Source organism: Aspergillus thermomutatus (assembly GCF_002237265.1).
Source record: "Aspergillus thermomutatus strain HMR AF 39 chromosome Unknown NODE_209, whole genome shotgun sequence".
Taxonomy (NCBI): domain Eukaryota; kingdom Fungi; phylum Ascomycota; class Eurotiomycetes; order Eurotiales; family Aspergillaceae; genus Aspergillus; species Aspergillus thermomutatus.
Genome location: NW_020798258.1, coordinates 24,708 through 47,001, shown reverse-complemented (window position 1 = coordinate 47,001; position 22,294 = coordinate 24,708). Strand labels below are relative to the sequence as shown.

Genomic DNA, 22,294 nt, shown 5'->3' with positions numbered 1-22,294 from the left:
GTCTACTGCCTGGGCCGCATCGATCTGTTTTCTTTGTGTATTCTGTCTTGTATATGCAATTCCATACGGATTCTATGACTGTCCTTTTGACCCTAGTCCATTGTAACTGTAGCCGTGATCACTCATGCACATGCCTGTCATGTGACATACATGTATGTATGCAGTACCTAGATAGCATGGAATCATGGATTACTATCCTTTCCATCCACCACATTGCGTCCAAATGCCCTGATCCTGCTCCCTCCTCAGGTCCCGCGCTTCTCCACGCTCACCTAGGCGGTCTCATTCACCGCAGCGCTGATGATTACCTCACATTGCATTACCAAACAGTTCAGGCCTTGGGCATTCCAATCTTCGCAGTAGATTATTGACTAGCTCCAGAACACCCGTTCCCCGCCGCCGTGGAGATTTCTACGCCGCGTTGAAATGGGTCCACGAACATGCTGATGAGTGATGAGGTCGGTGTAGACAGGCTTCAGTGCCATTCCGGACCATCTCTGCTCAGTACCCGAATTTTCTTGGTTTCTTGTCCTATCCAGATACCTCCCACTACGCTTCGAGGAGAGGCAGATACCGGGACGCCCAGGCTTCGAATAACTTGAACAAGCCCACGATCTATAGATCTCATCTTCTCTTCAAGAAGCCCCTGGGTCTTGTTCTAGGAAGCTTGTTCCGGCTTCCCTCTCTCGCTAGCGCCATGATACGGTCAGCTGGCTCCATCGCTGTCGACCGCGTGTTCATGCTCTGGTACTCGGAATACTCGCTTCATCGTTCTGTAACTTCCCCCGCACCAGCGTGAAGAGCCGGGCAATAGGATTCAGAGTTTCGAACAGCAAGGGAACAAAACGTCTCATCACGGACGACAGTCCTTGCTGAAAAAGATCAGACAGCATAATGGCAACCGCTGTGGCCAGAGCAGCCGCCTGGTCTAGGTCGCCGAGTGAGGCAGATGAGCGCGGAAGGGGGATACCGAAATTCATATCCCAAGAGCTCATTGCACGCAGTTCCTCGAATTTGGACGGATGAGGTGTTAATACCATGGGCATACTTATCAGTTGAAAAACAGCGCTTAGCGTGAGGTGTGGCATGGATGGTAAAGGTAGGTTTTGGAAAAACCGGCCAGGAGAACACCGGCGTAGAATCAGTAATACAATCCACCATATAACCCAGGATATAGTGTATAGACTGGGAAACCCTGATGGTTGGTAAACAGAGAAGATACTGACGTTCGAACAGTTCTCATCTGTGTGTAGCGTGTGCGGCACCACAAGACTGCACAACTGCACACATGGACAGCCGCCCAGGCAGCAATCCGCCATGTAAACCAGCGATTGAATGGTCGATTCGATAAAAACGCAAAGGTGGACAAGGCGATGGAAATCTGGGCCACAGAGGCCACCGCCTGATCTTCAGCCCCCCACTCGTGCTTTTTGAAGGGGAAATGCCGTCTCAGCTGCACACAACATGCAATCAGGGGATATACCATTGCGGTACAGGCGGTAGTATCCAGTCGAGCCGGTAGGTCGGTAAGCCTTCTCCGATACTCCAAGAATTGGAGGCGATTGCGGAGATCAATGAGATGGATGATGAAGTCCGTGACGTTCATGTCAAACCAAGGGAACACAGTTGATATATCATCGAGCAGGCCATGATAGGCTTCAACAGTCCCTCCACGACACTCTAAACGGTACTCAATGAATCCGGGATGGTCGTTGGAATGACGCTTCGTGGTGCAAGGGAAAAAGTCCAGGATTTTTTCGGCCCGTTCACCCATGGCCTTTTCATTTTGACGCCGAACCTGCTGAGCATATTCGGGGGAAAGTCCCGGGGTCGCTATGAAGCTTCGATAGTCGGTGAATAGAGAATAGTAGTTGGCCTCGCCAGAAACGCTTGCACCACGAGCAATACTCCGAAGAAGCCGAACCAAGGGGTATGGCAGTTTCTGTATCTCATCCTCGTCCTTCCGTAGAAGGAGGAATAAGCAGTCTAGCATCTTCCTCAAGGCGGCAAGTTTTTCTGGCTTTATCCCATCCTCCTCAGGGGCTCCTTGGCCTTGGCAGCTGCTCTCGCTAGAGCTATTCGTCCTATCTTCCCACGGGTGTGGCAGATCAATAATGCCCCTTTCCCCTAGACCTTCAAAAGGGTCCGACCATATCCGTCTTAGCAGAATCCGACCCTCAGCAGGGCCGAAGGCCATCACACATGTAATGATCCATGCCCAGAATGCCCCCGGGCCATAATAGCCAGAGACTGTTGAGTGATCATGGATGTGTGTTGCGTCGAAACGGAGTAGCAGGATGAAAAAGGTGACTAGTGAACACTGAAAGAAGAGTACAGGTTCTCTGGGTTGCAAACGCGATCGCAGGCGAGGTGGAAGAATCTTCAGCCCTATCGACGCTATTCGCCAGAAAACGGCTTTGGTGGCTATCAAAAACCGAATGATGATGGGCCGTCGGTCACCCGGGGATAAAAATGAACTCAAATAGACCGGGAGGACGTTGGACCACAGGGCCCGTATCCGTCGTAGACTCGGGAACTGCATGATTTTCGTACCATTGCTTCAGAGATACTCATGACCTGCCTCTGGTGAGCTCTATAAACATCGCAGGGATGGGATTTAGGGTTGAGTGCTCGGCCACAATCGTGAGAGCTGGCGATACCCATGACATCACTGGACACTACGCCACTGAGTCCACAGACTGAGCCCTGTAGAGTGTGCATCAGGGGGAGGAAGTGGCGGTGATCTAGAAATGATACATAACCTTGGATATGGGCAATGGAATGCTCAGCAGTTGACTGGAGCCAAGTAAGTAGAGGTCTAGATGCTGCAAGAACCAAATAACGCGTGAGGAAGAAGCAGTACAAAGGAGCTGAAACCAGGCGTGTAGTTACACAGAAAGTGATCCATCCAATGTGGATATGTCAATTTGGCGCCAGTCACGACACAACAGATGAACGGCTAGAAGGTCTTAGTATGGAGAGCGAAGACTCCGCACCATGGTTCCCATTCCTCTATCTTATCATCCAGCTGTACTCCGCACTCGTAAACAAACACAAAAGTAACAGCCGGAGGTCACTGGGCATTATCAACAAGATTAATCTACTAAGTACAAGACGTCAGGAGCCCTGTCCGCCCTCCGGCCGCCATCGATCGCCTCGAACACTCTGCCCCTCTGCCCCTCTGCCCATCCATGGGTACCGGTATCCGGCTTCTGACGCGACGACTGGCGAAACACAGCACAGCCGCACCCCAGCTTATCCTTCACGGTCACACACTTCCCGTTTCCGCATCCGTAGCAGATTAATGACGACGAGGCTGTCGGCAAACCGGTTGCTGGTTCCATCAGCTTCAGCCACTGTCGACGTAGAGAGTCAGAGGGACGTGACTTACCGCGCCCGGGGCACAGACGAGAGGGACACAGCAGTCGTAGGCGTTCACGGTCGCGTTACCGCAGGGGAAGCCGACCTATTATTCGTTGAGTCGGTTAGCTTAGCTTGCGCAGCGGGGTTGGCAGTCCCAAGCTCTTTTGTCGAGAGCGAGAGCGTGAGGGAGAGGGTTTGAGGTGACTTACGCCCGAGCAGGACTTCTCGGCGGAAGGCAGCGCCACGGCGACGGAGAGGAGGAGGGCGAGCGAGACGAGACGCATCGTGGGATTTTTGAAAATGGGGTATTGATTTGATTTCGGAGGACTCTGTACACTGCACTGAAAGCGTCGATGATTAGGCAGTTTGATAAGGCGTGGATGAGAGTGGTTGTGGTGGAATCTGTGTTGCGTGACTTGTCAGATTCTCATCCCTTGATGAACCTTCTTTTTTTCTGCTTTCACTTTCACTTTTACCAAGGTGATTCAATTATCTTGCGCCCCTTCGTAAGTGCTACCTCGCAGGCTAGAAGGCTGTGAAGGAGGCAGGAAGGAGTATCATTATGACATAGTGTAATAGCACATGGTCAACGTACGTACCTGAACCGAATCCGATCGACGCACGAGTCTACAAAACACTCTACAGTGGTCCTCTGGAAGTAGAGTCAAGATGGAAACGTGGGAGGCTGAGCAGCAGGTTATGTACTCTGTGACACCGCAACAAAGAGCCGAATGGAAATCAGGAGGTCGGGTCGGTGCGACAAAGAGCGTGCCTACCTTACGGGGGAGTCTCAGAGGACTGGAGGAGCAAGTCTGGGCCGTCTCTGTCTCTCACCCTGTGCTCCATATTTTTGGACGCGATGCAGCGACCTGAAACACAATCGGCGGGATCAGCTGTTGCGCTGTTGATCAGTGATCACTGATCTGCAGCACGGAGTCCGTACACCTTGTTATTGGTCGCTGGAGGCTGGTGGTGGGTATTGTGTGCTACCCTCTGCTGGAGTGGGGAGCTGTCGATGGTATGAGATGGATACTGGGTTCTCCATGCCGAGGGCGATTTGCAGGAGTATGTCAGGGGAGAATGATCCCGCCTGGAGGTTGGATTGATATGTTATTCCATGGCTGGTTGTCCTACCTTACTCGTATGTACTGAGTAGACTAGCTGCAGGCTGTCCATAAATGGATGGTAATAGTCAAGGATCATAATGCCGAGCATGATTCTGAGAACTCAGTATACTCGTCGATCCTGTTGGCGAATACCCACAGCATGCATTTATTCTAATGTAGGTACAATGACGAAAGGGGGTAACAGCGCCTCGATGTATCCGGGAGGATTTGACTCGCTCTCCATAATGATAGGTAGCCTTGAACATGCTGCATGTGAATGTTTGATTCTACGGTGATAAGAGTAGCCGGATTGATACATCGGTTGTAGCTGAGCTGAATGGCACAGATAATATACCTGATGGATCAAAGCTACGTAAGCTTGGAATTCGACTTGAATCGACTATGTGGTGCTGCGTTGTTGAGCTAGACCGATGCAAGATGGCTCGTATAGCATGACCGTCGGTGGTTGATGCATCATCGAAGAGACACGCCATGATCATACCGGGGACGACAGAGAGCGTACTCGCAAGATCCCTCAACAGGTCCATCATGGCATCACAGCAGGTACTTGTGCTGGTTAAGGGACGGTTGCTCTAGAAGAAACTGGACAATGGGCAGAGTGATATCCCTCCCTCATCAATTGACTGCACCCAACACTCCAGCTCGTTACCTACACACGTATAGCTCCTAAGAGAATAGTGTTTTGACAGTCCCCAAACTAACATCGAATTTCTCTGATTCCTCTTTGACAAATATTTCAAAGACCCCAGATTTATGACTCGTTGAATGGCTCAACCAAAGTAATCAGGAAGCATCATCGCAATGGTTCAAACGCCCAATGAAGCCCGCTAATGAACTGTACAGCTTGCCATACGCCGAAAAATCAAGCATCAGCGATGGATGAGAGAAGTAAAGAGATTTGTTGCAACAAAATGCTTGCAAGGGATATGGAATGATGGAGGGCTCATCCTCTACTGAGAAGTCTCAAGGATGGATCGTGATACATGAATAATCAATGACTGATAGGATGCATTCCATAAGTGGCTGCCGTCTTTGAAAAAAGTTGAAGAGAAAACAGGAGGAAAATCCCCACATCAGCTGTATGGAGGTGGACTGGACGCCCCATAGCCCTTGACGGAACCTCAGGCGGCAGTCGAGGTCGAAGAAATGTGTACGTAGAATCTGCATTATGTATTAATCTCATAGAGATATGGAGCATATAGACAATTGAAAATCGAGCGATGGATAAGGTTGTCGTGAATATCGATCGTCATGCTTTTTAGAAAATGGTGAACCGTTTGGATTTCCCAGACTTTCCGGCATCTGTTCCGTGGATTAGCTCGAGGCAGCACAAATGACCGTTGAACGCACCTAAAGGCTTCCGATTCTCCTTTTGCCCTTCCTTTCCATTCCGCGCAGGGGTCCTGCCGTCGGCAGCAGCTCGAATGGTTGCGATGCGATGCTTTGCGCGTTCGTCGCCCTGATCCGCCGCTCTCACATACCAGACGTTGGCCTCTAACGGGTCACGACGGCAGCCAATGCCCATCTCTGTGAAGTATCCGACAGCATATTGCGCTTTGGCCAGTCCTATGTAGAAAATTAGCACATAACCGGTCAAGTTCATATGCCGCACATACCAAGTTCTGCAGCTCGCTTGGCCCACTCATAGGCCTCGCCTTCGTCCTTCTCCAGAACAGGCTCCGCGCCTACCAGGTACCAAGCGCACAAGGCCATCATCGCCAAGACATGCCCGCTTTGTGCGGCATTGGTATAGAAGTGGATGCTCAATGCAGGGTCTCGAGGACAGTCCAACTTGCCATGCTCATACGCATCCCCGAGGCGATAGCTGGCCTCGGCATGGCCCAGATCCGCCGATTTGGTAAACAGCTGAGCTGCGTAGGCCGGATCAGGAAAGACATCATCGCCGAATCCCGTCTCGTGTAGGAGGCCGAGTTCGTACGGCGCAGAGTTGTACTGGGCGTCGGATGATTCCGCCGCTCGCTTCAACCATTTGATGCCCTCCCGATACCGTTTGCCCAGGCCCATGTCACCCGCCAGACAGGCCTTGGCCATGCGCAGCATAGCCCCAGGATGATTCTTGGAGGCAGCTTGGCGGTAGAATTGATGTGCTCTGGCCGCTTCCACCCTGGTCCCCCACCCGAATTCATAACACAGGGCGGCACGGTAGCAGGCCTCGACGTGACCATGTTTGCTCGCCGCCACGAACAGGGGGAACGCTCGGTCATAGTCTTCCTTGCCCTTGCTGAAGAGTCCGGATGCATATCCATCCGCCAAGTAGTACTGCGCGAAGGGATAGCTGCGGTCGGCCAGACGTTGAAAGATTGACTTGGCTTCCTTGAGGAGACTTTCCCGAGTGATTTCCGCTGCTTTCCTACCATACACTGCATTCTTGCGTGCTTCATGATCGTCCGGCGGCATTTCCAGCATCGCGTTGACCATGAACACGGCAAACTCATATTGTACCGCAGGGTCGTCCGTTTTCTTCACATTTGCGAGATACATATCGAAGGTCTGTTTGTGACTGAGCAAGGAGGCATTGTTGCCCACCCAGGATTTAAGATGGGAGTTGTCCAGTTGCGCAGGGGCCGGACCTGGCTGAGGATAGGAGGTGTTGAGGAGATCGACAAAAGAAAGTGGACGGACATCGGGGGAAGAGGAATCTCTCGGTGAAGCGCGTGCGTGAAGGTAGGGAGAAGCACCGGGTGACAAGTTTCGACCATCGCCGCCCATTTCCGAGACGAACGAGTATGTTGAGTTTGGCCGTGGTATACCGTGCCGTCTAGCTGAGAGGTGACCGTTCGAGCCGGACAGATTCTCCGCCGATCCGGCACCAGACGGCGACTTGAGTGCGACCTTGGAGTTACGATAAGGTTGGTGATGATAGTGCAAGGGCTCGAAGTTCTCGGGGCGAGCCTCACTTTCCAAGCTGCCCCGAGAGGAATTGTTCTGGCTACCACTAGGAACTGCAGGGTCTGAAGACGAGGCATTAGGCTGGATAGAACCATTCGTTTCATCTTTGAGCTGGTTGTCTATGACAGACCAGGAACCGCTGCTAGCCGGCGTATGTCCGGCTCTCCTCGACCCTGGGGCTGGTGGAGGGGCGTGAGAGTCTCGGCGTGGTGGAAATGCTCCATTGCTGTTCTGGTGATACTGCGATTGATCCCCAAGCGACATATTAGCTAGAGCAGTGGTGGGAATAGGATCCTCGAGTTGACCGTTGCGAGTATTCTCAAGGACCATGTTGGACGATTGCGGCAGATTCACGTCCTCGTGAATATGGACCGGCGGAACTGGAGCATATTCATTTTCGGACCTAGAGCCGGGCAAGGCCTTCCGTGTAATGTGTTGTGTGGCGCGCTGTTGGGGTATCGACCTGGGAGTCGATTGACTCTGAGACGGCGAAAGCGGGGGAGATGATCGAAGATAGACCGGGGGAGGGGACGATATAGGTTGAGGGTATTCGCCTGCTACCGGGCTTGCCATTTTCCCTGAGAGATAGCTTATGGGGCGCCAACGACTGGAGACAGGATTCCTGTATTGCCGTCAATGGCCAGGTATCCGATTCAAAGACTGTCGATATGACCTGGAGCGAGGGTGATTGAAGATGGAGGGGGCTTAGAGATCCGACGACATCGAGACTTGGACAAGCGAATGTGCAGCAGTCGGGAAAGAGGGTCGGAGTTGCGATTGCGTACAATATGGTGCAAACTGCAGTGGTAGCGACCGAGTGAAGAACTGAAGTTATGTACTGTGTGACTGGGGGATGAAACCAGGATCGTGGAGAAGCAGAGGGTCAACTGGAGGGGAGTCGGGGTTGGGTCCACCGTCTCGCGGTAGTAGTAGTAGTAAGTACTCCGTACCTGTCAACAGTAGGGAGAGGCAGTTGGGTACAAGTTGAGATGGTCGGATTTCGGTATATTTGTCTCAGGGGATAGGATGCAGCAGAGATGAGATGAAGATACAAATCTGAAGAGTGTAGACTAGAGCTGAAGCCAGAAAGCCAAGTAAAAATCTCAATTGCCTGACTGAGCGAGGGAGCCTCTACTTTTTTGGAGAAGGGGAGACGCTCGGAGAGATGCACCAAGTGGGCGAATATGAAGAGTCTAACTCCATAAATGTTAGCTGCTGCTTTGTACCGGTACCGCTCTGTATCGATCTGGGTATTTATTACCTTAGGCAGACAGAAGTATTTGGGTCAACGAAAGCCGCAGAAAGAGTCATGAAAACCCCCACCTGAGCATACTGGAAATGGTCATGTGGAATTGTGGTATTTTCTCCCCTCTCTAGATAATCCGAGCTTGTCTCTCTCCTTCCATCATCTTCTTCTGATCTTGCCTTGGTCGGAGACGGATTGAAAGTGGCGCACAAATCACTACGGGACTCATCAAAAATCATCTGAATGCTAGTTTTGTTTCTGGATCAAGGGTCTGAGAAATATTGCTTGGAAGGGACCAAGGCGGCTCCCTCATAAACGGGTGTCTCTGGCAGTATTAATTATTACAGAGTGCTTAGACTAAGGTAGATCGAAATGCAATATTAATCCGTCGCTTACGGACTAGATACGGAGCGGAGAACATAAGCCTGAACAGCAAAGATTTTAGGCTACAGGGGCAAAAATAGCATCAGTTCCAACAACCTGCATAATATGATTTAATAAGTACTGACATATCAATGTCCATACTCTTCTGTCGTGACTCAGGCTTATGTACAGTGAACCTCAAGAAAATCAGTCTGTCTCTCTGGTGGCAGTGTCTCCGTAGAGGAGGTATCCATACAAAGTCAATGGTTACAGACCAGCCAATAGTGCTGGTCCTTCTGGACATCCGCCATGGACAACTTGAGGTCTTCCACGGGTTCATTTGTTGTATTCCAGGCACTTGGGTATGATGAAAGAGCAACGTCAAAGTTGTACAGCGTTACATGCTTGAGAGTACACGATGTTTTTGATGTTATTTCAACTGCAGGTTACAACTTACAAGTACGGAGTAATTGGAAAAGTAAGGGATGGATCCCCATGCGCAAGGCCGATCTTGGCGATCTCATTACTCCGTGAGACATCATATCAAGAACAACTGGGTACATATCTACGGACTACCAGTCCTTCTGGAGAGAAGGGACAAGCATCAAAGACATGAAAGCCAGGCTATCATTACCACGACATTGGAATACCAACTACCACGTAAGGTAGTCGATTCGAGCCTAAAAAACGAACCTAGTCAACTCTTGCAGGCATTCCGCATATTCGAGCATGCGGCTCATCAGTCCATGCTCCCATCAACATACAGAAGGCCTGCGGCATGAAGCTCTCACAATGACGATGCTCTAATCCATGCCAAGTCCTTCCCCAGAACATATTTGCGTAGCAGCCGAAGGTTTAACGATCCTGGTCTTCATCGATTATTCTCACCCATCCTGATTTAGTCGCAAAGACCTCGCGGATAGACACTCCTACGCAGAGAAGCTTCGTTCATTTACTTCCTGGCAACAAACGGCAAAGTTTACTGTGAGGGTGAGGTGGAAATAGACATCCTCACCGTACGGAGTACCCTCAGCCGCCTCGTATTTCAGCCGCACTCCTGTCATGTCCTACACTTTGGCGTTCGAGGACCCTCCAGGCATCCTTGACGGAAATGACATTGGTCTCAGCTATCGCTTAAAAGTGCCCAAAGTGAGATTCCGGTGATGTGTCTCTGGCAGCTGAAGCACCAGAGTCGAAGAATACGATAGTCTTCGATTCAAGCTCAGAATACTCCGTACTGCTCTTGTGCGATGCCTCAAGGTAGATACTAAAGAGTCCTGCAGTAAATGCTTGTCAATTTGCTCCCTAAGTCAATGACTTGCCGTCTGCTTGTACAGTGTAAGTATGGATACGGTACCTGCAGAGTACATGGTCACTACTAGCTGTTGAGGTATCATAACATGGCACCGGGCTCACCGCATTGTTTCTCGGGTTCTCAATGCTCTACCACGGATCCGAGTTCCCCACAGTCGATATCCCGAAGGCATTGAGCAATGAGAGCGTTGAGCAGTTGCGATGACTGCTATGCAAGTGTCATCATCCAAAGTACCTGAGAGCTAGATTTGCTATTGCTGAGTGGGGTTCGAGTCAGTCGATCTCATGGTACTAATGACTGTAGGATCGATAGTCTACTTCCTTCTTGGGACTCGATAATCTGCATTTGAGCTCCTTACAAGGCTTGTGCACACATGGATCATATTTTGATATGACTGATAGACGGGTGAGAACCCTCACTGTTCAGTAAAGCCTTGAGCCTTGACAATCAAGCAAAAGAGGGAGCTAGGTAGTTGTAGACCCCACGCAAATACTAAGCATCCAAGATGCTCAGTATTTTGCAACAAATCCACAGTCCGTATAAATCAAACTGTAGCACACCACAAGGCGCCTAAAGTACCTTACCTACTCTTTACAGGTTTGTTAAGCGAGTCGTGTGGGCTTGGACATACATAATAGAAAATGCCTTTCAGAAGAGAACTGTCTGCGCACCCTACAGAGATACACTTTTGAATTATGATGGTAGTTGAACAGTATCTAGGCTCTATAGAGTACTATGTTCTCTGTACTATGTCTGTCACCTGTTGGTCTCATTGCATCATCAAGCAAATCAATTTTGCCATCGTCACACATGAATAGTACGTACTGTGTAATGTGTAACAGTCAACACAAGTTCTTGATGATGTGATGGATAATCTCTCGAATGCTACTGCGAACGTTGGCATGGATCCGGAACTCAGGCGGAGTCATCGGGTCAGGTGGATATTTCAAGAGACATGCAGCCGAGACATCTTAGGTGACTGGGGATATAATATGACGATTTCCCCCTCCAAATAATATTGATGAGAGGAGAACCATAATTAGATACATTAAGGATTGCAGACGAGGACAAAAGCAACAGGAAATACGACTGCATGTATACTGTAAAGAAATCTCTTCTATACTCTTATTTAGTGCATGACCGTCTTGGATGATATTTTCTACTTGGATTTACATTGAATTTCTGTCCGTTGGCTTTGTCAAATTGCGCTGTGGCGGTGGTTCGTTGGCATATTAGAGCTGATAAGCTCACACTGAGGTGTATCTGAAAATAGAACACCCGCCGTTGGCTTGACAGATGTACCAGGGCTTATACATGCATAAGGTCAATCTCAGACATGTCTGACGGATGGAGTAGTAGTCTGACATTGCGCATCAATGTTGTTTTTTCAACACTTTCTGCGCGTACTGAGAGGAGGTCTGAACAATGAAATGCGGAGTGAGAAAATCATTTCCAGCAAAGTCCAGGATCTATTCAACTCATTCTTTGGTGCACTGGGGAGTGGTGACCCTGAGAAAGTTCAATTTTAGATCAGATGAGGAGCAAGAAACAGGGAAACTCAAAGAGACTAGGCTTTACATGATTGGCTTAGCATTTTTGAGACTATCCCATATATAGCTAGACCATAATTTTTTCGAACGATAGAGCCAATAAGATCTATCACAAGTTGACCCTTAGGTCGATTGGACTTCGGCACCTCCACAGAAACTCATGGATCCGAAAGGCTCCTATGATTGGCAGAGAGCAGCAGACCATTGCTAAGTACCTAGACTCACTTAACCTAAAAGGGGCTTAGAATAATAAATTGCCCCTAGCGACGGAGCACATGGCACTTATTTGTGTACAATAATTGGAGAAGCCTAGTAAGGGTCGCAGCACTTACAGCGACTACCGCCTCTAGCCCCTGTTCCGGTGTCCTAGATACAGTAGACTCCAATATGACTTTAATGATTGTTTTATGACTGTTCATCTCGCTCAATCTTTTGATTGACTGCGATTGCAGGACCCTTGTTTTGGCTCTTGGATAATAATAACAGACAGGTCGCAATTCCAAGGATGATTCCGTGATGCCCAATTCAGACGCCACCGTTGAGTTAGCCAGGTAAGGATTACTGGTTGTGCAGAACAGAATACCGTCCTATACAAATAATTAAGGCTGCTCCAGTTTCAAGGGACAGTGCTAGACGAAGGTTCGGTCCTGGTTCTTCCTTTGTACACACTACGGAGGGCACTCCCATTTTCGCCTTAGTAGTGTATTATTGTGTAGACTAAGTCTATTTAGTCTTCTCCATAGTAGTGGCCGGCGTATTTTCCTTTACCCCTTCTTGGTCTGGCCAGCCTTGCTCCGCATCGCACCATCTTCGATCGCCAGCCATCGCAGTCCCTCCATGGTCCATACCTCTCCAGTAATCTCTTTTGAGCACAGGGCGCTTTCTTCCCAAATTTCCGCTTCGTTCTTTTCGTTGCATTCTTCCATCTTTTGCTCTCGACTGCTATCTTCAGTATGCTGTGATGATGGGTTTCAGTCACTCGCTTGAATATTAGGAGGTATTCTGATCGCGCCCGTTCTCCCACGTTCTGCCAGTAGCGATTCTCTTCGGCCCTCGCTCACGCACGACAATCCACGATCGTTAACAACATTCGACTTACGATTTGGATATCCGCTTTGGGTTATTGTTTGGCTTCAGGAGCCGCTTATACTATTCATCAGAAAGGACGGCATCGCAGATCAGTGCGCGACAGATATATCACGACTCCGGCAGTCCAGCACATCTTACAACTTCCGCCCCTTGAAAAGGTACAGCAACTACCGCGATATATATGAAAATTTAAAATCCGTTGATGCTCGGCAGTCAGTAAAGGTGAGTGCCTCTGGCAATGTATTTTCCGACCAGGTTCTGTCAAATTCCCGATGGAAACCAGTCAGCGTCGCTGACAAGGCCTTTCTAAAATTCATAGAAGCGTCATGTCTTTGCCCCAGAGGCCGGGAAAGGTCCCCCCGCGGCGAGAGGAAACGCAATCGTTCCGAGACTCTTCGCGCAGACGACGTCGGGATATCGAGTCGGGCGACAACAACGAGACCCTGTCCAGCCCACATCGACACCACCATCGTCGCCATTCGCACAGCTCCAGGAGAACTAGGGATATGGATGAAGAGAGGCTCGAACCCGGTGGAGACTTACGGCACAAGAAGAGTCAAGTGAGGCCGGAGCGCAGTCGCATCGATGAGAACCATCCCAACTACCACTATCGTCAAAAGTCTCAAAATATGCCAGTATACCCGTCGACAACCGGAAATGAACCACTGATCGAAGGCGATGAGCAGCTCGACAGAGACAGTTCGCGAAGCACAGAGCACAGAGGCAGAAGCGAGGACTTTGCTACGCACGGAAATATCAACAAGCCCATGGAGCGGGCGCCGAGCCGTCATCGGTCGAAGAGGAAAAAGTCTCGAAAAATTTCAAGAAAGGCAGCTGCAGAGGAGAAGCGACGGCAAAAGGCGATGGAGCAAGTTCGTCCGCCGAGCCCATGGAGCGCCTACTGTGCCATCATCACTTTCTGGGCCCCCAACTTCCTCCTGAAATGTTTTGGAATGCCGCAAAAGGCCCAGCGAGAAGCCTGGCGCGAGAAGATCGGTCTGATCAGTATCATTCTACTTATCGCAGCGTTTGTCGGTTTCCTCACGTTTGGTTTCACCGCAACCGTTTGTTCGTCGCCTCCGACACGGTTGAAGATCAATCAGGTCGACCGTGGGTACATGATCTTTCACGGGGAGGCCTACGACCTGTCTCACTCGACGCATCCAGCGGCTGCGGGTATTCCAGCTGACTCTAATGTTCTCTATGACTTACCTCACAAGTATGGAGGCCAGGATGGAAGTTTCTTCTTCCAGAAGGTCAACGGAGCCTGCAAAGATCTCATCACCTTGAAATCAGGATCCGATATCCCTTCGAATTCAGACGGAGATCTCGCCTGGTACTTCCCCTGTACGGCTTTCAACCAAGATGGCTCCACGGAGCCGAACTTCACCTCACCATACTATACTGGCTGGGGCTGCCACACTGCAGGAGCCGCGCGGAAGGCATTCTATAGCCTGCGGAGCTCGGGCGATGTGTACTTCACATGGGCCGATACAAGGAATAAGAGTCGAAATCTTGCGGTCTACTCGGGAAACGTCCTGGATCTTGACCTCCTGAACTGGCTCGATGACTCTCAGGTCAACTTTCCGGACAAATTTACCGAACTTCGTACGAACCCGGATGTGCGCGGTGTTGACTTGACTTACTACCTCCAAACGGGCGAGGATAAAAAGATTGGAAAGTGCCTGTCACAGATCATCAAGGTCGGTACCATTGATACGGACACGGTTGGTTGTATCGCGTCCAAGGTCGTCCTTTACGTGTCCTTGATATTCATCCTGTCGATTGTCGCCGTCAAATTCGTTTTTGCCTTATTCTTCCAGTGGTTCATCTCTCCTCGGTATGCGGCTTCGAAAACCAGCATGGGAGCCGATTCGAAAACCCGCAAGCAGGAGATTGAAGACTGGTCGAATGACATCTATCGGCCTGGTCCTCGCCTTGCAGACCAACATTTGCCCGACCGTCCTAATAAGCGAGCCAGCTTCTTACCGACAACCTCACGATTCTCCAGTCCCTACACGGTGAGCAATGGAGGCAAGCAAAGGCCTCATTACGTTACGATGGCCAGTCAGAACTCCACCTCTCGGCTACTCCCAAGCACGGCCAATTCCATGTACAAACAGAGCCACAACAGCAGTGGCGGCTCATTGCATCTAGATCCGTCGCGTCTGAACCCGGCTGCGAGTCGCTCAAGCCTCGTCGTCGGGGCGGACTCCGATGGCCTCGGGTCAGCTGCATACATCCACGAAGCGGTTGTCCCGCAACCTCCTCCTGAATGGCAGCCCTACGGGTTTCCTCTCGCTCACGCCCTGTGCTTGGTCACTTGCTACTCTGAAGGTGAAGAAGGTATCCGCAGTACGTTGGACTCTATCGCCATGACCGATTACCCCAACAGCCACAAGACTATCATCGTCATCTGTGATGGTATGATCAAGGGTAAAGGTGAAGAATTCTCCACTCCGGAAATCGTCCTTCGCATGATGCGAGATCCCGTCATTCCCATGGATGAGGTTGAGGCATTCTCCTATGTGGCCGTTGCCACCGGTTCCAAGCGGCATAACATGGCGAAAGTGTATTCCGGGTTCTATGATTATGGCGAGACCTCCGCCATTCCGCCGGAGAAGCATCAGCGTGTACCCATGATGATCGTTGTGAAGTGCGGTACACCGGCCGAGGCAACGCAGGCAAAACCTGGAAACAGAGGCAAGAGAGACAGTCAAATTATCCTCATGTCTTTCCTGCAAAAGGTGATGTTCGACGAGAGAATGACAGAATTGGAGTATGAGATGTTTAATGGGCTCTGGAATGTGACCGGGATACCGCCAGACTTCTACGAAGTCGTCCTCATGGTTGATGCAGATACTAAAGTTTTCCCCGACAGCTTGACGCACATGATATCTGCCATGGTGAAGGATCCAGATGTCATGGGGTTGTGTGGCGAGACCAAGATCGCTAATAAGACAGAGAGTTGGGTGACGATGATCCAGGTCTTCGAGTATGTGTTTTCCTCCCTTTTCTGGTTACGTTTGCCATCATTTTTCCCCCCCCCGCTTTTTCGCTCTCTCTAATAAATTTGCAGATACTTCATTTCGCATCATCAATCCAAGGCTTTCGAGTCGGTCTTTGGTGGTGTGACCTGTCTGCCTGGTTGTTTCTGTATGTACCGCATCAAGGCGCCCAAGGGAGGTCAGAATTATTGGGTTCCCATCCTTGCCAATCCCGATGTGGTGGAACACTATTCCGAGAACGTGGTGGACACTCTCCACAAAAAGAACCTGCTTCTTCTGGGTGAAGATCGTTACCTGTCGACTCTGATGCTGCGAACTTTCCCCAAGCGGAAGCAGATCTTTGTGCCCCAGGCTGTGTGTAAGACCGTGGTGCCAGAAAAGTTCATGGTGCTTCTGTCTCAGCGGCGTCGCTGGATTAACAGTACTGTTCACAACCTCATGGAACTAGTACTCGTCCGGGATCTTTGCGGAACATTCTGCTTCAGTATGCAGTTTGTCATCTTCATCGAGTTGGTCGGCACCCTTGTCCTTCCAGCCGCCATCGCATTCACGTTCTATGTCGTCGTCATTTCCATCATCAGGAAACCGGTTCAAATCATCCCTCTGGTACTGCTCGCGCTCATCCTGGGTCTTCCCGGAGTGCTCATCGTCGTGACTGCGCATCGGTTGGTTTACGTGTTGTGGATGTTGATCTATCTCCTTTCGCTACCCATCTGGAACTTTGTCCTTCCGACGTATTCTTACTGGAAGTTTGACGATTTCAGCTGGGGAGACACCCGTAAGACGGCGGGAGAACAGGACAAGGGCCACGAAGCCGGCGAGGGAGAGTTCGATAGCAGCAAGATCACGATGAAGCGTTGGCGAGACTTTGAAAGAGGTATGATGCCTTCGATGTTCCTATTGTTGACGGCACCGACTAACCTCTTCACTAGATCGCCGGCTGAAAATGCAGAGTGGATGGGCACAACCTCCTTTTGGCGGAGGGTATCCGGCACAATATGAGCCGTACTCGGACTATTGAATCTCATTTCGATATTTTTGGATAGTCCTCTTGACAAGGGATTTTTGTAATATGTTGCATCTTATTCTGAAGCGGCGTCTCGAACCATGGCATATAATATCTGTTGAGCCCTTGATCGAGTTTTGAAGTGTATGTATTTCTTCTCCGGCTTGTTAGCCAACTGCCATGTGGCGCTTCAAGTGTGCTTGTTCATGGAACTCTTGATCATTTCTTGTTGATATCCTTGCTTACTGTATGCAATAAATGTTTTTTCACAAAGACATCCTAATGATGTCGCAGAGCTGAACTTGTCGTTGTGATCAGACTTTCGACAATACCTTTGAAGATCTCTGCTCTTGATGATGTAGAAAATGATGCCACTATAAATACAGATTTTGATCCTGTCTGGAACGCAGAACTCAATGGTACCTGAAGCGGTACCTACTGCCAATGTCAATGCCTCATCAAGTACTTGGGAACCTCTTCACGGACCTGACTGCAAGTGATCCTCTCTTTCTTCTCTTCTCTTTCTTTTCTGCCTCAACCGATAAATAATGCTCAATGACGCGTCTAATGCTTATCAAGTTTATAAGGAGTATCTAAAAGTAGGCACAGTTAACTTACTGGGATTGCTTGTCGAGTAGTTAGTTACTACTTTGTCACTCTGACTAAGAATCTCCTTTGTCATCCACTATCTCTCCTCTTTCATCGCTCAGCTGATGTCTTCATCCTTCATTTCATCAATCCCTTCCTATTGTCTTCCTGTGGATTTAAGTGTCCATTCTATTTCATACCTAGTGTCTTGATCGTCACCCGCCTCTGACGCTCAGATCGACCACTATCTTCTTAGATACATTCGGGCCATGCACGTTCTTGTGCCCAACACGCCGGCCATGCTGAAGTGCGCCGTTCCCCCACCCACATTCAAACCTGGCGCTGATTTCTTATCTGCAGCACTGTTACCATCATCCCCTCACATCGCGTTAAACTTGTGCAGCCATCGAGAAGCCACTAACCAGAACAGGGCATCATAGTCTAGTCAAAGGCCATTGTCTCATCATTTATCCACCCGGTTGCTTTCGGCTTTCCGTGTCTTATGACTTTACTCCTGAGCATGAGACTATTGCCTTTTACGTACTTACCCACATACATACTGCAACACCGCCCCTCACTGTACTGAGATCAATCACCTCCTTCGCTAGAATCGCTACGGGTGCTGTGCGACCTGATTTATCATCGTGACTTGACACTTCCGCACAACTCACAAAGCACATATCGTTCAGGACTTGATTTTGACGCGGTCGGAATCTCAATTTCATCCCTCTAGCTTAATATCGGGCTGCCTTCGCCTCGCCGCACTGTGGGGGTGGACGGAGACTAGCTGCGGGGTGACTTGCGGTTGTAGAACACTGGTGCAGTAATCCCTGATCCCCGACCAAGGGACAACGTGGTCGGCCTTCATCTCCGCCTGTACAACCCTTGGTGTGGTTTGGTGCCAATCAGCCTCAATTTGGAATAATACTGTCTGCGAGTCCTCGGCCTTACCGGCTGGAACCTAGCTCGATTATCCCTCCGTGGCTTGCGCAAGCCTGCGTCTCGGCAAGAAGCGATTTTGTACAACCAAGGGATGCCTGGTCCAAGTGACTTTGCATTTCCATCGTCATCATCATCGTCGCTGTCATCGCCGTTGTCGATTTTGTCGTCGCCTTCCGAACAGCCTGCGCATCACCTTTACCGTAATCGGGCCTCTCACCCCTCGTCATGTGATGCGCCTGGGCCATCACGCCCGCGACCTGTGGATATGTCGTTTGGACAGGTCTCCTCCTATGATGACCAGGACTCTGACGAGATGTCCAGTGAAGCAGATCAGCATGCTACTCAGCGCACGGATATTGACGAGTTTCCGATAGTAGCAACAATCTCAGAATCTCACGACGTCGGCTTGACTCCAGCAAATGACCGGGGCTCGAGCGATGCGGGTATCTCCGCCTTCACTGCTGTATCTCATTACCCGAACGCTTTCGACAACGACTCGAATGCTCTCGCTGTCTCGGAAGTCGTTAATGCCGTCATCGGACGAGAAGAGTATTTTCGCGGAGAGGGGAGGCACATCCGAGCAGCTTCAGTTGACCACTCGTCGTCTCCGCCAGCGGATCTGTATATGTCTGATTCAGAAACGACTGATATTCTGGGGCATCAACGTGGAGTGCCTATCGGACCATACATGGCCGGTGGCAGAATGACTATGGACAGTATCCTGGCGACCGATCCAGTCCTGGGACATCATTTCTCCGCCATTCCCGAAGAAAGCGACGAGGACGACGTGGGGGATTTGATTATGGACTACGAGTCACCAATGCCGCGAGACGGTTTCAGCGTCTCCGACCATGAGGAGGATCCCGATGATACGCAAAAGTTTTATCTGGACCGTGACGGTGACTACTACGAAGAGTACATCGACCGTCCGCGGACGCGAGAAGCTACCGCGCAACTCGCCGATGTCGACTTTAACGATTTCTACCGGACGTTCGACTATGAACCGCTCCCAATGGTGATGGAAGCAGTCCCTACTGGCGGTCACGGCAATCAAAACAATTTTCCAGAAGGCGAGGCGATAGTTGGGGATCAAGCAATCGACGCCCACCTACCTGCTTCTGTGATCCACGGGACGAGTGAGTATCCATCAATCTGTGCACGGTAGACAGCTTGGCTAATCTTTTCGTCGGATGTAGCTCACGAACGGAATCTCAATATCGATCAGTTTATCAACCAGTGGCTCTTGGAATCTACCACGCGCTCAACACCTAGTCTTCCATTAATATCCAGGTTGCTACCGCCGTACCCCATATCCAGGATTCTCGGATGGACACCGCCGGAGAAGATCATCCGACCAAACAACTACAAACGGGATTTCTACGATATCCAACAGATCCCGTGGTGGGAAGCGCTACGCATCAAGCGGTCGGATGCTCGCGAGCTGCGAGACCTCTGGTATACGTCGTATCACAACGTGGACTATCCGCATCATCAGACGGGCGGCAAACTTCCGCAGGAAGAGTTCTATTTTCGAGAGAAGTCAATGCACACTAAACATCGTGCCTCCATCGAGCACTTCCAGCTGCGGAATCTGATGTCTGTCCCCGCATACAACACGGTCCAATTTTCGCACGAGTCAAAGGTCTATTCGTGGGTTCCAGCGCATGACGACCTGAGTTGCTTGATTGACCTGACCAAACCACCAATTAATTCTGGGTTCCAGGGCCCAGTCAAAATCTCGAGCCTGAAATCTGCGCACAACGTCTGTATCGCCGGTGGATTTACCGGGGAATATGCCCTGCGACCCGCGGGCAATGAGGGCGCAGGAGTGGAAGGCTATGTGACGACCAATCTCAGTGCCATCACCAACCACATTGACATCATCCCGAGCCGGACAAGTCGCGCTCCGATGGGGGTATTTGCGTCGAATGACCAGCACATTCGCGTGCTGGATTGCGAGACGAACACTTTTATTGCGGATCACGAGCTGTCGCGAGCAATCAATTGCACCGCCACATCCCCCGATGGGCGGTTGCGTGTGGTCATCGGTGATTCCCCGGATGCTTGGGTGGTGGAAGCTGACACAGGACGACCGGTACATCCGCTTCGTGGTCATCGCGATTTCGGGTTTGCGTGCGCATGGTCGCCGGACATGCGACACATCGCCACAAGCAACCAAGACAAGACTGTGATCATCTGGGACGCGCGCACCTGGCGAATCTTACAAACGATCGAGTCAGACGTAGCAGGGTATCGCTCTGTACGATTCTCCCCGGTCGGCGGAGGTCCACGAACCCTGCTGCTGGCCGAACCGGCGGACCGGATCGCCATCGTCAACGCGCAGACGTACCAGAGTCGGCAGGTCCATGATTTCTTTGGAGAGATTGGCGGAGCGGACTTTTCGCCGGACGGCAGCACGATCTGGGTGGCGAACACAGATGAGCATTTTGGCGGGTTCATGGAGTTTGACCGCCGACAATGGGGCCAGCCGTACGGACCACGGGGGCTTCCCAACGAGTGGATTCGTGAGGCGGACCTCGACGAGGACGAGCGGTGTGTGCTCAGCGAGCGGGAGCGACAGATGAGGTTCTGGTGGAATCTGAGCGATGAAGAGCATGAGGCATTGCTGCTGTAGGAGTTGCATATGGCTGGTGCTGTGGCGTTAGAGGATATTCGTGATTACTCTGTTCCAGTTCCTTTGCTCGGCTGGGCTGTGGCTGAGCCTGGCGGGACTTGGGGAGGTTATCTGCTTTGGTGTTTACAGCGACTATGATACCACAATCGTTCATCTATCTCTTTTCTACCTATTATAGAGTTCAATAGTCGAATATTGATTCTGAGGAGGGCAGAAGGAAATAATACGTATTCAACACGGCCATACTACCATAATACCACGATACTAGGTAGACTGTGGCTGAGTCGGGTGTCCCACTGCCCCGCCAGATCCGCTCGACGCTCATACGGAGCTGGTAGCGCTCAGCTCAGTGTCGAGCGACCCCTCAGCTGGGACATACAGAATACACAAGATCCCCGTAGGCCGTACCTGAGTATATAAAGCTCCCCTCCATCCACATCCAGCTCACCTACCCCTCACATTCAACCAACCTCATTCCCTTCAAAAGAAAACGAACCCAAAGCAACCCAACCAAAATGTCCTTCTCAAACCTCATCCAAGACGCCCTATCCGGCCACAGCAACAACAACCACAACAACAACAACAGATACGACAACAGAGACGACGACGACTTCAACCCCGCCGTCCGCTACGCCGAATCCCACGCCAACACCTCCGACCCCTCCCTCTTCACCTCCGCCCTCTCCTTCCTAAACGAGAACAAGCACCGCCTCTCCAACGACAACGAGATCAACGAGCAGGAAATGATCCACGCGCACCAGTCGCTCTACGGCGGCGGCGGCAGCGAGGGCGAAAGCGAGAGAAGACACGACTCGAACTCCCTCGGTGCGGGGGCGGCGATGCAAGCGCTCAAGATGTTCACGACCTCCTCTGAGGGCGAGAAGAGCGGGATGGACAAGAATGCGTTTATCGGGATGGCGATGGCGCAGGCGAAGAAGATGTTTGAGGAGAAGGAGGCGAGGGGGGAGGTCGTAAGTTCGCTCCTGGGCTCTGGGCTCTGGGCTCTGGGCTCTGGGCTCTGCTTTTGTTTTTGTTTTTAGGGATGCGCTGACTGGTGTAGAATGGTGATAAGCAGTCTGCTATCAATGCGGCGGCGGAAATGGCGCTCAAGATGTACTTGAAGAGTGGGGGCGGTGGTATGACTGGCACCGG

The 22,294-nt window shown here is 50.8% G+C and overlaps 5 protein-coding genes across 5 annotated transcripts; 2 read left to right on the top strand and 3 right to left on the bottom strand.

Annotated features, from left to right (window-relative positions):
* Positions 1–737: 737 nt before the first annotated feature.
* On the bottom strand, positions 738–2,542 carry CDV56_105329 (uncharacterized protein; the record flags this gene model as incomplete). Its single annotated transcript, XM_026758948.1, has 2 exons — positions 738–1,047; positions 1,227–2,542. The coding sequence occupies 2 exons, from the start codon at positions 2,540–2,542 to the stop codon at positions 738–740; spliced, it is 1,626 nt and encodes a 541-aa protein (XP_026611737.1).
* A 553-nt stretch (positions 2,543–3,095) lies between these two features.
* CDV56_105234 (uncharacterized protein) lies at positions 3,096–3,647 on the bottom strand (the record flags this gene model as incomplete). The annotated part of the gene is made up of 3 exons (XM_026758853.1): positions 3,096–3,356; positions 3,392–3,466; positions 3,573–3,647. The coding sequence occupies 3 exons, from the start codon at positions 3,645–3,647 to the stop codon at positions 3,096–3,098; spliced, it is 411 nt and encodes a 136-aa protein (XP_026611736.1).
* A 2,101-nt stretch (positions 3,648–5,748) lies between these two features.
* Positions 5,749–7,973, bottom strand: chs3 (putative chitin synthase activator (Chs3); the record flags this gene model as incomplete). The annotated part of the gene is made up of 3 exons (XM_026758517.1): positions 5,749–5,792; positions 5,841–6,056; positions 6,107–7,973. The coding sequence occupies 3 exons, from the start codon at positions 7,971–7,973 to the stop codon at positions 5,749–5,751; spliced, it is 2,127 nt and encodes a 708-aa protein (XP_026611735.1).
* A 5,316-nt stretch (positions 7,974–13,289) lies between these two features.
* chsF (chitin synthase CHS3) lies at positions 13,290–16,992 on the top strand (the record flags this gene model as incomplete). Its single annotated transcript, XM_026757689.1, has 3 exons — positions 13,290–15,958; positions 16,043–16,848; positions 16,904–16,992. The coding sequence occupies 3 exons, from the start codon at positions 13,290–13,292 to the stop codon at positions 16,990–16,992; spliced, it is 3,564 nt and encodes a 1,187-aa protein (XP_026611734.1).
* Positions 16,993–18,772: 1,780 nt separating this feature from the next.
* CDV56_103653 (WD40 repeat domain-containing protein) lies at positions 18,773–21,142 on the top strand (the record flags this gene model as incomplete). The annotated part of the gene is made up of 2 exons (XM_026757272.1): positions 18,773–19,643; positions 19,704–21,142. The coding sequence occupies 2 exons, from the start codon at positions 18,773–18,775 to the stop codon at positions 21,140–21,142; spliced, it is 2,310 nt and encodes a 769-aa protein (XP_026611733.1).
* Between the last annotated feature and the right edge of the window lie 1,152 nt (positions 21,143–22,294).